The sequence below is a fragment of the Helobdella robusta genome (genome assembly GCF_000326865.2).
Source record: "Helobdella robusta unplaced genomic scaffold HELROscaffold_1, whole genome shotgun sequence".
Classification (NCBI taxonomy): Eukaryota; Metazoa; Annelida; class Clitellata; order Rhynchobdellida; family Glossiphoniidae; genus Helobdella; species Helobdella robusta.
Window position 1 is genome coordinate 1,607,762 of NW_008703570.1, and position 11,630 is coordinate 1,619,391.

Sequence of the window (11,630 nt, forward strand, 5' to 3'; positions counted from 1 at the left end):
CTCAAGATTGACCTTTAGTTAAATATATCATTACTTTCCAGAATACTTTTTTCAAAATTGGGTGGATCACGGCATGCTTTAGACGAGCAGAAAATTTTTTGAACCTAGACGCAAATTAACAAAACTAGTGAGAAAACTGATAAACAAATTATTATGTTTTTTAAAAATTCGTGTTGGAATTGAATCAAGAAATCTTGTTTTTGATGGCGAACTAAGTATGATCCTCTTTCGATCATCCTCCGTAATTTTGGGCAACGATAAAAGACAATTGATGTTTGACCTATTTGTAAAGAATGATAATTAGCTTCTGTTGTTCAAGTAATTTTATTTATTGTATCCATGGAAAAATCAATAAAATGTCAATTACTACAAAAAAATGTTTAATGTTTACGCGTTTAATTCCATAGAACTAAGCAAAATTGTTAGGCAGTTTTTAATTCCGAGTGGTTCCGAGCGTCTACCACTCCCACGACCCGGGTTCGAATTCTGCAGTTTCTACAGGTTCATCCGGGTAGCCGACTTCCGGTCAACCCAGCCGTGTCCATCCTTTCGGGGTTGGTTAATGGGTAGACGATGTAAGTTGTCGCATGCTGGCCGGCGAGATGGCTCAGTGATTCGAATGCGCAGTGAGTCAAACATCTGAATGGTTATCATATACTCAGCGTATGTGATGCGGTGCTTGCGCGTGCACATAAAGCACATGTGTACGTCGTGTGAAAAGGATAAACAAACAGCCTTTGTGGCAAAAGATGGCTGCTTCATATCATTGGTTGAAGATATGAAGAACATAATAAAGATATATAGATGATATATCAGTAACATTGTAAGTGGTTCTGCGTATGTCAGAGCTGCAATAATAAAGACTAATAAAAAAAAAATATCCATTATATCCATGATCGTATCCAGTGGCGTCACTAGGGTTGGTGTCACCCGGTGCGGTAACTCATGGTGTCACCCCTCTCATGACACCCCATAGACATACGACATTCTTAGCAAAATTTATAAACACGAACAAGTTAAATGTGCTCGGCCGCGGCGCTTAATAATTCGGACGTCGAATTTGAATGGTATAAATGTCGAATACAAAAATGATTTGAACGAAAAAAATTTTATTCATAATACATTTCTGGGCGCTGGGCGGGTTAGGCTGAATTAATGATAAGAATAATTTCATGGAGGGACATAAAAACATATACAAAACATACCCCTGTGAGGGTGTCACCCGGTGCGGTCCGCACCCCCGCACCCCCCTAGTGACGCCACTGATCGTATCCACAAAAAACTGCATGAAATGGAAAGCCGTTAGTTTTAAATCAACATCAGATTTGAAATTTTTCTTGTTTCTAAACATGATCTTATTTGCAGTTAGCCAAAAATTTCTATGGTTAAAACGATTTTTTTAAAATTATGTACGCTTATCAGAAAAATGTTCATTTTTTTCAATGAATTCCTTCGATTATTACAACTTTTAGTTGTTGAGCATTTTCTGAAAAAATTTCAAGTTTCCTGCACTGTCTTTTTGATCGACGTAAATTTGCATCAAACCATGAAACTGTATGATTACTATTAACGTGAATCTTATGAAATTGTACAACTTAGTTTATTATCAAACAACATTAATTTTGCATCAACATCATTTTCCTGGCATGGACCTGCAACAGCTAAGATTTTTAAACTGATCTTTGTCTAGATCTTTCCAAGACCGAGCTAATTTTTCAACCAGATTACCACACACTCAAAAAATCGTCATTTTTGCTTCTATACAACTATGGTCAGATTATACTTCACTCGGGCAAATCGTTTTCTCAGGAACAGGGAAACCACAAGAGCTAACAATCAAATCTAGTGTACCACTAAGAGAAGAAGTTTTACCATTTACATAGTTAACCAGATCAAAAATGTCGAATATTTTTAACAAACTTATCGTGCGAGGATCATCAATTTTCTCTACATGAATATTGAAGTCACCCATTAGCTAATCATTGTAATATGTTTCAAGACTGATATAAAATCATTAAAAAATGAATAAAAAATCTGTGCTGAACCAGGTCTGTATAAGGAAAGCAAAATAAAATTATATCATCCAATTATAAGCTTTTTGGTGATGGCTTCAAAAGGCGCAAACAGTGGCAGTGTTTTTTATTAGAAGCAAAACTTAAGCGGAAAAAAATAAGTAATCTCCGGATCAAGTGGCCTTATAAAACCAACAAAGGAACACCCAGGTGGCATGGCCAAACCAACTACAACATCCCCAACCCATCCCATGTTTCCGTTCATACTAAAACATACAATTCTCCTTAATTCATGAATACTGTCAAATTTCGGGATCAAAGATTTTATATAAAAAAAACCCTTACTATCAGCATTTTTTTTCTGGGCCTTCTCGAGGACGTTTTTTAATTTGATTTTTTGCTCTCTGGTTAGATCGTGACTTAATCTTACCTAAGCAAAATCATCACCATTTTTTTAGTTTTATATATTTTTAAACAGAAAATCCTTGATTTTTAAATCATCAGACTTTATCAAAATCTGTCTGACAACATTTTTTCAAAATTTTTATTAATTTGATGACATTCTTGTCTGTAATAACATTATCAGAAAGGTGGTTTAGGAACATTTTAATTCACTCTTGAAATTTTTCATTTCAACATGCAATTCGACTCTGGATTTTTCCAACGTAGACAATTTATTACAATCAGCATTAATTTTCAATATGATACTATTAATTTCAAACTTAACGTTCTCATTCTTTTCTTGTAATTTACCTATCTCATTTAGCAAGACTTTATTGTTTTTGTCAAAATTTTTGCCAACAGCTGTATCGATGGCAAACAACTGATGCAATCATATGTTAGAACAACTCTTCACAAATTCAATTTTTACTTGTCATCTGCAAATACTTGTAGTGAAACTACTTGTCACATTGAGCAGACCGCAGACCAGCACAAAGTTCATGATAAAACAAATCACACTGTCTAGATTGTGTTAAGTCTTTGATATAAGTCATTTTTACATTTTCACTTGTGCCGGTTACTCATTATGTACACCCAAACTACAAAGCAGGTTTAACCTCAATTATCAAAACAATGCAGGTTAACTTATTTTTACCAACGAATTACTGACAAGTACTTAAGGTCAATCAATCAATCAATCTTCGTTTTGCGTCCAGAGACCCGGTTTCCCGAGGTAGGACGCTGTTTTCTTTGCCATCAACTTTTTGCGCCAAATTAGACGATCAGTTGTATCCATTTCATTTAAATTTAGAGCTTTCATGTCTTGCTCGATTGAATATTTTAATTAAAAATTTCTTATTTAAATTTTACTTCAAAAATTAGTCGTATTTTAAGTTAAATTTAAAAAACTTTTAAAGAAATAATGTACCTAAGTAAATTCAAAGCAACTTTAAATAAATTTATAAAAAAATAACGCCAAAAACTACCAAATTCACTGAAGAAATAACCAAGAAATACAATAACTGCCACACGAACAAAAATTAAATTTCAGATTCTATTGCATTTTTACCAAATGTTTCTAAACTTTGAAAATTTCATATTAGCATATGAGTAACTTGTTAATCGCTAACATATATGTATAATATTACAATCTTTGGTTGAATAATCCTTGGCTAACTTCAAGTATTTTTATGTCTGATTCTATTTAAATTAAATTATCGTTACCAACGTGCAGATCGTTTTGTTTTCAAGATTAATTAATTTGGTTAAATTTAATCGAAAGATAGAAATGGAAGAGATCTCTGGAGTCACGGAATATTTAAATGATTGTTTAGGAATAAAAGGTATCATAAAATTGAGGTACTTCATAAATTTTAATTTAGTTTCATTTTTGGCACATGGTGTGCACTTGTTTTATAAATGGTTCTGTGCTACATCTGTCAAATTTTTTACATGAGTTTAGTAGGTCTTTATGGCCTAGTAAGAAAAACTTCTAAAAACTAGAAATTTGACAAACGTTAAGTTTCATGCCCAAAGCCAATAATTATGCATGATGCTATAGCCGTAAAAGTGTATGTATGTAAATGTAAAATAATTAATTTAAACTGCGTTGAGCATGAAATTTTATAGAGCATTTATTTAAATTTTAAACCCAAGATTTAAATTAATTATATTATAGTGTGCCAAGCTTGGTTTGAGTATGTAGTATGCCATATATAACATATACAGTACTATAAATATTCTTTAATAAATTGTCCGCTTGCATTATAATTTGCTTTCATTAGTTTCCATTATATAATGTCTTCAATGCATTCTGACATTTTTAATGATTTATTCACTTCCCATACAAATTGAATATTAAATATTTATTCTGGCTTATATTCTAACTAAAGCCATCTTTGTAAATGACAGATGTAATGTTTTTTGTGAGCAATCTACCCACTGGGATAATGAAATATATCATTTGTAAATATATCAAACCAATCAGTTTTAATAACGCAAGTTCCTGCAATATATTTTATATTATACATTTAATTAAGGTATTCAGATTTTATTGTTCATGAAATTAATTTGGATGGGAATGTTGTTCACCTGACTAATATTTCATTTAAAGAAGATGCAGAGGTTTTTATTTGAAAGTTTCTACTTCTAATTTTGGCAGAATTTCTAAAAAAAATTTTAATTTATTTAAGCTTGTTGGCATTTCAAAAAGATTAAATACTTTTTTAAGGTCGATGAAGATGGGGCTTGTTTGTTCACAGAGGAACAATTGGACGTTCTCAAACGTTTATCAGGGTCTCCTAAGGAATCAACTGAAAAATTTATTGTTCAAGTTAGACATTCATAATTGAATCGAACATTTACTGTTAACTAGCAAATTGTTTTGCAGAATGTAATTATTAATCTTTTTCAAAGGTAAAAGATGACAAAGAAGTTCGAACAAAGATGCATAATTATATAAGAAATCATTTTCCTAAATTATCCAGTGAAACAACATCAATGAATAATGAAAAAAACATTATTGTCACTGTTGGGGGAAATAAAAGAGGTTTCACAATTGAATCTTCTACATAGATTTTAATCTTTCAAAAAAAAAGTTTTTAACATTTTAATGTTTCAATTATTTCAGATAACTCCAAAAATCATTTTAGAGATTATTGCAAGTTTGTTCTGTACAAAGAGAATAAGAGTACTATGGAAGCCATTCAGTACATATCAACTATCTTGAGAGTGAATCATTCTTTATTTTCTTTTGCTGGGACCAAGGACAAGAGAGCAATAACAACTCAAGAAGTTACAGCTTACGGGTTAAGATATTGATCTTTTTTTCTCACCAGAATTTCATTTTTATTTATTATGTAACTGTAGCACACTTCTATAAAGTTTGTCTGGTTATCTGATTTTTCAAAAATATTTTTGAAATGTTAATGAGGGATTAGAGCTAGTTATATGATGATAAGGTTTTTAATTTTTGTCATGTCATGTTTAACAAACTGATTATCAATCAATTTGTTAACAAGCAGTATAAAAATTACAAATAACTTGTATACACAATTTAAGTCTGTTGAAAATATGATCAATGTAGGCTAGTTAATTCATTGACCATATTTTGGATGCAACTTTGTAACATAACAAGTCCTCCACTTAGATCTTTAAGACCAGTAGTGGGTGGGTGTTCAACGTTGATTGAGTTGCGTTTCTATTGCGTACAGAATGCATCTTTTTCTTTTCATGCTTAGAAATCATTTTCTCTAATTTACTTGCTATTAATGTGTCTGAACATCGTGTGGCTAAAAACTGATGACGATGAATGTTAGAAGGTACATTTAATGCCAAAATCCGAAAAATTTAAAACTTTGAAAATTTTGGTGAATAATTTGTTAAGGCTGCTTGACACATGATAGTAAGGTAGGTGATGTGCTTCTGATGAAAAGAATGCAGTGGAGACAAACTGAGGTTAAGTTTTCTATTGCTAATAGAATAGAACGATTATACTGTTATGTATTTATGTGCTTGTTGAATATTGACCATTTTGTCCATGAAGGCCAAAAACAAATGCTGCAAAATTGTGATAAATCAATCATCGAATTTAGTGATTAAATTATGACTAGGTTAAATGCCGTTTTTTTTACATTTAGAACCATGTTTTATTGGACAAACGTTTTTATGTGATATTATTGTCAAAAGTTATAGCCATCCAACTTGACTATAGACATGAAACCAGCTTAAAATTTTTCAAGCAAATTGTAGTTAAAATCATGAATTGAAATATAACACTATCAGAGTTCATCCTAGAAAACTTGCTGGACTCAACAAATGTTTGAAGAATGTTACACTTGGAGATTTTAGGTTTATACACTTTATAGAAATTTATGTGTATATATTTTTCATATAAAAAAAATCAAGTTACACAGATTTTACTTTCAACTTTAAAAATTTTATTTTATGTCCCACTATGTATGTTAGTTGTAATGATTTTAAGTTGAGAAATTGTATTGTTTATATTTAAATTTCCACTAAAATGTTTATTCAGAACCTCCAAAACGCCATTGAAATTGGGGGATTTGAAAGGGAATCATTTTGAAATAATTATTAGGTAATTTATTTTTGAAAAATTTTTATTCCCTTAGTTTAAAAACTTTTAAATTGTGTAGAAATCTTGATGGTGCGAATGTATGCATTGAAAACTCATTGTCAATGTTGAAGCGCAATGGTTTCATCAACTACTTTGGCATGCAACGGTTTGGAGCAACAGAAGTATGCAATTCTCGTGTTGGAAAGTTTGTAGTTTTTTCTTCTTTTAACATTCTTTAGAGGATCTAAATTTGGAGTTTTTTCATGTTTATTTTGTTTTTTTAGTGAAATTTTTTCACCATGTCGTTGTTGTCCTATAAAATTGTGTTGGGATTCATAGCAAATAACTGGCTTGGAGCAAATAAGTCTGTTGGTGTAAATAATTGGGTGAAGAAAATAATTGGGTGAAACAAATATTTGAGTCGGAAAAATTATTGTTAGGAACAAATAGTTGAGTTGGAGCAAAGAGTTGAGTTGGAGCAAAGAATTGAGTTGAATCAAACTGTTGAGTTTGAGCAAAGAGTTGAGTTGGAGCAAAGAATTGAGTTTAATCAAACTGTTGAGTTGGAGCAAAGAGTTGAGTTGGAGCAAAGAATTGAGTTTAATCAAACTGTTGAGTTGGAGCAAAGAGTTGAGTTGGAGCAAAGAATTGAGTTTAATCAAACTGTTGAGTTGGAGCAAAGAGTTGAGTTGGAGCAAAGAATTGAGTTTAATCAAACTGTTGAGTTGGAGCAAAGAGTTGAGTTGAAACAAAGAGTTGAGTTGGAGCAGAGTTGAGTTGGAGCAAAGAGTTGCAGTGGGGACAGCATCAGAAATTTTGATCTTCAGATATATAAATTGAAAAAGTAGGAAGAATATTTTAGGCTATTATTCGTTCACAAATATGGTAAATATTCCAAAGACAAAATTAGTGCACATTGGAACGAATGGAATTATTAATTTTGTTAGGTTAGTGCTTATTTTATGTTGCTCTGGTGACTGTTCTTTAAGGTTTTACCATTTGTTTTTTAATGTGCAGTCTTCTAAAGATGATTTTTTGATTAATTTATTTATGCCTATTCCATTGCAGATGTTTAATACAAAGTGATTGGATCACAGCAATTGAACTAATTTTAAAACCACGCAATGAAGGTTATATGCACTTCTAATTGCATTACCAATGCTTGCTTTTATATTCAATAAACGCAATATTCATATTATATATATGTATATGCTTTTATATTCACGATGCTGCTATGTTACACACACACACACAAACACACACACACACACCATTAAAAGTTACTACAATCAATCAAATCAATAATCATTCTTCGTTTTGCGTCCAGAGACCCAGTTTCCCGAGGTAGGACGTTGTTTTCTTTGCCATCAACTTTTTGCGCCAAGTTAGACGATCAGTTGTATCCATATCATTTAAATTTAGAGCTTTCATGTCTTGCTAGATTGTTTGCGACCAGGACTTCTTTGGACGGCCTTTGGGACGTGTGCCAGGTACTTCAACATCTGCAAGAGAAGTTATGGCACTGTTTCCACTTCGTTTGACATGACCAAACCACCGCAGACGGTGTTGCCGGCATTCGTCCTTTATATCATCTAAACCAGCACGACGCAGGATTTCGGTAGATTTGATGTGGTCTTACAGACTAATTCGTTGCATCCATCGGAGCATTTTCATGTCGGTTCGTTGAAGTTGTTCCAGTTTGGTTGTCATTGTCCATGTTTCTGCACCATATAACAACACCGGACGTATCACAGATTTATAAAGTCTCGATCGTAGTGGTAGTGGGATGTCACGCCGCATCAATATAGAGGCAAGGAGATGCCATTTATTCCAGGCTGCACGTATGCGTGCTCGAACGGCAGCTTCAGCTGTTCCAGTACAATCCAGAACATCCCCTAGATATTGAAACGATGTGACTTTCTCTACCTTAATGGCTTCAAAAACAGTGCTATTTCGAATTTGTTGTTGTGGATTGATGCAAGCAGGACAAACAAAATTGGACACTTTAGATAAAGTACCAATTATTTTTGAACAACGTTTGTGACACCACTGGTTAAACTGCTGACACTTGATTGAATTGCTACCTACACCAGCTTTACAAACTGAACAGGGCCATCGTCCAGTAGCTGTGAATTGGATGGGTTCACCAGTGTTCATTGCTTTGGTTTTGCTGATGTTGACTTTGAATCCATGATCGGCGAGTCTGGTGTTCCAATCTTCAAACATCAGTGCTGCATTCTGCTCAAGACGTGGCTGTTAAAACGATCTCATCAGCATATATTAGATTCCAAATGTCACCATTGCGTATCGGTTTTGTAATTTCTTCCATCAACAACAACACACGTTTAGACGACATTTTTCCCGAGATCGGGGGTTGCCGTTTAGCTACCTATGATGAAACCGAAATACCCCTCGACGCTATTCGCATCTGTCACTCGCCTCAATATCACGCAACCCCGCTTTCACTCTGTCCTTCTTCACCTGCTCTCTCCATCCCAATCGCTGACGGCCCCTTCCTATCACTCCTTCAACCTCGAACTCCAACGCTCGCCTTATCCCGACCCTTTCATTTCTTCTCAACACATGTCCATACCACCGCAATCTCGATCTCCTTATCAATGTCACAATGTCCTCATTCAGTCCCATCATCGACATCAGCTCTGTACTACTCCTATCCTTCACTTTAACCCCACACATCATCCTCACCATAGCTCTTTCAGCCCTCTGCAGTACACTTTCCTCCTCTCTCCTCAACACCAAAGTTTCACCACCATATACCATCGCTGCTCTCACACATGCTTTATATACCCTCCCTTTCATCTTCACTGACCATTTCTTTCCACATAATACCCCACCCAGTTCATTAATTTCTTCCATCACAGTTATAAATAACAGTGGACTGAGAATCGAGCCTTGGTGAACTCCAACGCCGATGTCAAATGCATCTGTGTTTCCAACCGTTGTGCTGATGAGAGTCTTAGTATTCGTATACACTTCCATCACAAGTCGAACAAGATATTCTGGAATGAGTTGTCGACATAGACTCCACCTGATTGCTTCACGGGGAACTCGATCAAATGCTTTTTCGAGGTCTACAAAAATGTGTGATAGTTGTTGATGCTTGCAGTTGCCGAAGGATGTGAATTGCATCAATTGTTGATTTCCCCGCTAGGAAACCAAATTGATAATTTCCGATTGTGATGCACAACGTTAATCTTCTCTCAATGATTTTTTCGACAATTTTCAGGGAGCGTTCTAACAGACGTATACCCCGATATGATGAACAGTTCAATGGATCACCTTTGCCTTTGTATAGCGGGATGTCATGCTATAGTTCCATTCAATCGGCATTGAGCAATTTCTCCAGATTTCACGGCAAAGTTGTAGTAACGCTTGGATACCTGCAGTACCAGATGCTTTGATAATGTCATTTGTGAGTCCCGAGGGCCCTGCTGCCTTTCCATCCTTCATAGCTTTCAGAGCTTCTGTAAGCTCCTCTAAAGTGATATCTGGAATCGGACCTTCGATAGGTGGAGCGTCAAAGTTAACATTGATGGGATTTGTTTCGTTTAACAGACGATTGAAGTATTCTCTCCACTGTAGCTTGATCTCATCTTGTTCAAGAACCATCTCATTTTTGTCGTTTTTGATACATGAGGCACCAACTATGTCTTTTTTCGTACGCTTTGTTTGTTTTGCTATACGATACAGAGATTTCATTTGTTCACCTTTGCTTTTAGTGAGCCACTCTCTGCACTGATCTGTCCGAGCCAGTGCAACTTGACGTTTTGCATAGTTGTTCTTCTCACGGAAAATTTTATGGTCATCTACAGACTTTGATTTTTGCCATTGCTTGTATGCCACTTTCTTTTCAGCTATTGCATTTTGTACACTGTCATTCCACCACCAAGTGTCACGTTCATGCTGAGGTTTTGTACCAGTTTTCCCACAAACTGTAGTTGCAGCGTTCATCGAAACGGTTTTGTATGTACTCCAATCTGTACTGGCTAGTGATTGGTGGTCTAACTGAATTAAAAAAAAACTGAATTAAAATTAAAACTGGTTAGTTAGTTAAAAGTTACTACAATACAATTAAAACCACTTTTAGAATATAATTTGCATTCTTTTGAGTATTTAGATTGATTAAAATTATGCTTACTATAATGTACATTTTTAATTAATTAATTAATCAAGATAAATTTTGTAATTCTTCTGACTTTATTGATTAATTCGCTAAAGTTTTTAGTCAATTTATTTAGTCAATTTGACTTTCTTATACTATTCTCTTATACTATTTCAGATATTAACTATTATTTCAAATTTTATTATAACTCTTTCATTAGTATTTGGTTATAACGTAATTTTTTATTTTGTGCGTGTGTGCGTGTGCTTAAATAATGTAAAGTCAAACATTTATTAAAAGGTATGAACTTCATTTCATTCTTCTGATCTATCTAGATTTGGTATAGAAAATATATATATATATATATATATATATATATATATATATATATGTAATGAAATATATATATATATATATATATATTTCATTACACGCGATGCTTATATTATTGTTATTTAATTTTTTATTAAGATTTTCTATTTTTCTTATTAGTTTTTTATAATTATAATTTAAATTAAAAATTAGAACACCAATATTCATTATATAATTATTTATTAAGCGACGTTTCGAATTTTATAATTCATCTTCAGGCAATTTAATATTAATTCAAATAAAACATAATAAACTGTCAGATGACGTAATAAGAGTTGAGCGCGAAAGTAACGTAACGATTAAAGTTAAATAACGTAAGTAGTTAAATTAAGTATAATAAACAATTATTTTGTAATATAACATAATAAAATATATTATATGTGCAATATTATGTTAATAATAATAATAATAAATTAAACATTTCGTGATGAAGGTAAAATAAAATTGGAATAAATTTGTTTGTTCAAATTAGGTTTATAAATATTAAAAAATAGGGATTCTAAAATTTGTAGTCTGTTAAAATTAGTGTCTTTCATTAATATTTTAGTATGATCTTCTAATATTTTGCGGGATAATTGCTGGTTGTGGCAGTCATGGTAGTGTGATA

At 33.1% G+C, this 11,630-nt stretch overlaps 2 protein-coding genes across 2 annotated transcripts in view; one reads left to right on the top strand and one right to left on the bottom strand.

Annotated features, from left to right (window-relative positions):
- Positions 1-503: 503 nt before the first annotated feature.
- Positions 504-3,007, bottom strand: HELRODRAFT_158479 (hypothetical protein; the record flags this gene model as incomplete). Its single annotated transcript, XM_009010542.1, has 5 exons — positions 504-639; positions 1,206-1,282; positions 1,784-1,975; positions 2,242-2,416; positions 2,916-3,007. The coding sequence occupies 5 exons, from the start codon at positions 3,005-3,007 to the stop codon at positions 504-506; spliced, it is 672 nt and encodes a 223-aa protein (XP_009008790.1).
- A 1,483-nt stretch (positions 3,008-4,490) lies between these two features.
- HELRODRAFT_63211 (hypothetical protein) overlaps positions 4,491-11,630 on the top strand; it is a gene marked incomplete at both ends in the record, with an annotated part of 12,470 nt that continues 5,330 nt past the window's right edge. The window contains 8 exons of the mRNA XM_009010543.1: positions 4,491-4,577; positions 4,684-4,785; positions 4,869-5,001; positions 5,083-5,260; positions 6,237-6,302; positions 6,487-6,549; positions 6,608-6,733; positions 7,597-7,658. Coding sequence (XP_009008791.1) covers positions 4,491-4,577; positions 4,684-4,785; positions 4,869-5,001; positions 5,083-5,260; positions 6,237-6,302; positions 6,487-6,549; positions 6,608-6,733; positions 7,597-7,658 — 817 coding nt within the window. The remainder of the gene's footprint in view (positions 4,578-4,683; positions 4,786-4,868; positions 5,002-5,082; positions 5,261-6,236; positions 6,303-6,486; positions 6,550-6,607; positions 6,734-7,596; positions 7,659-11,630) is intronic.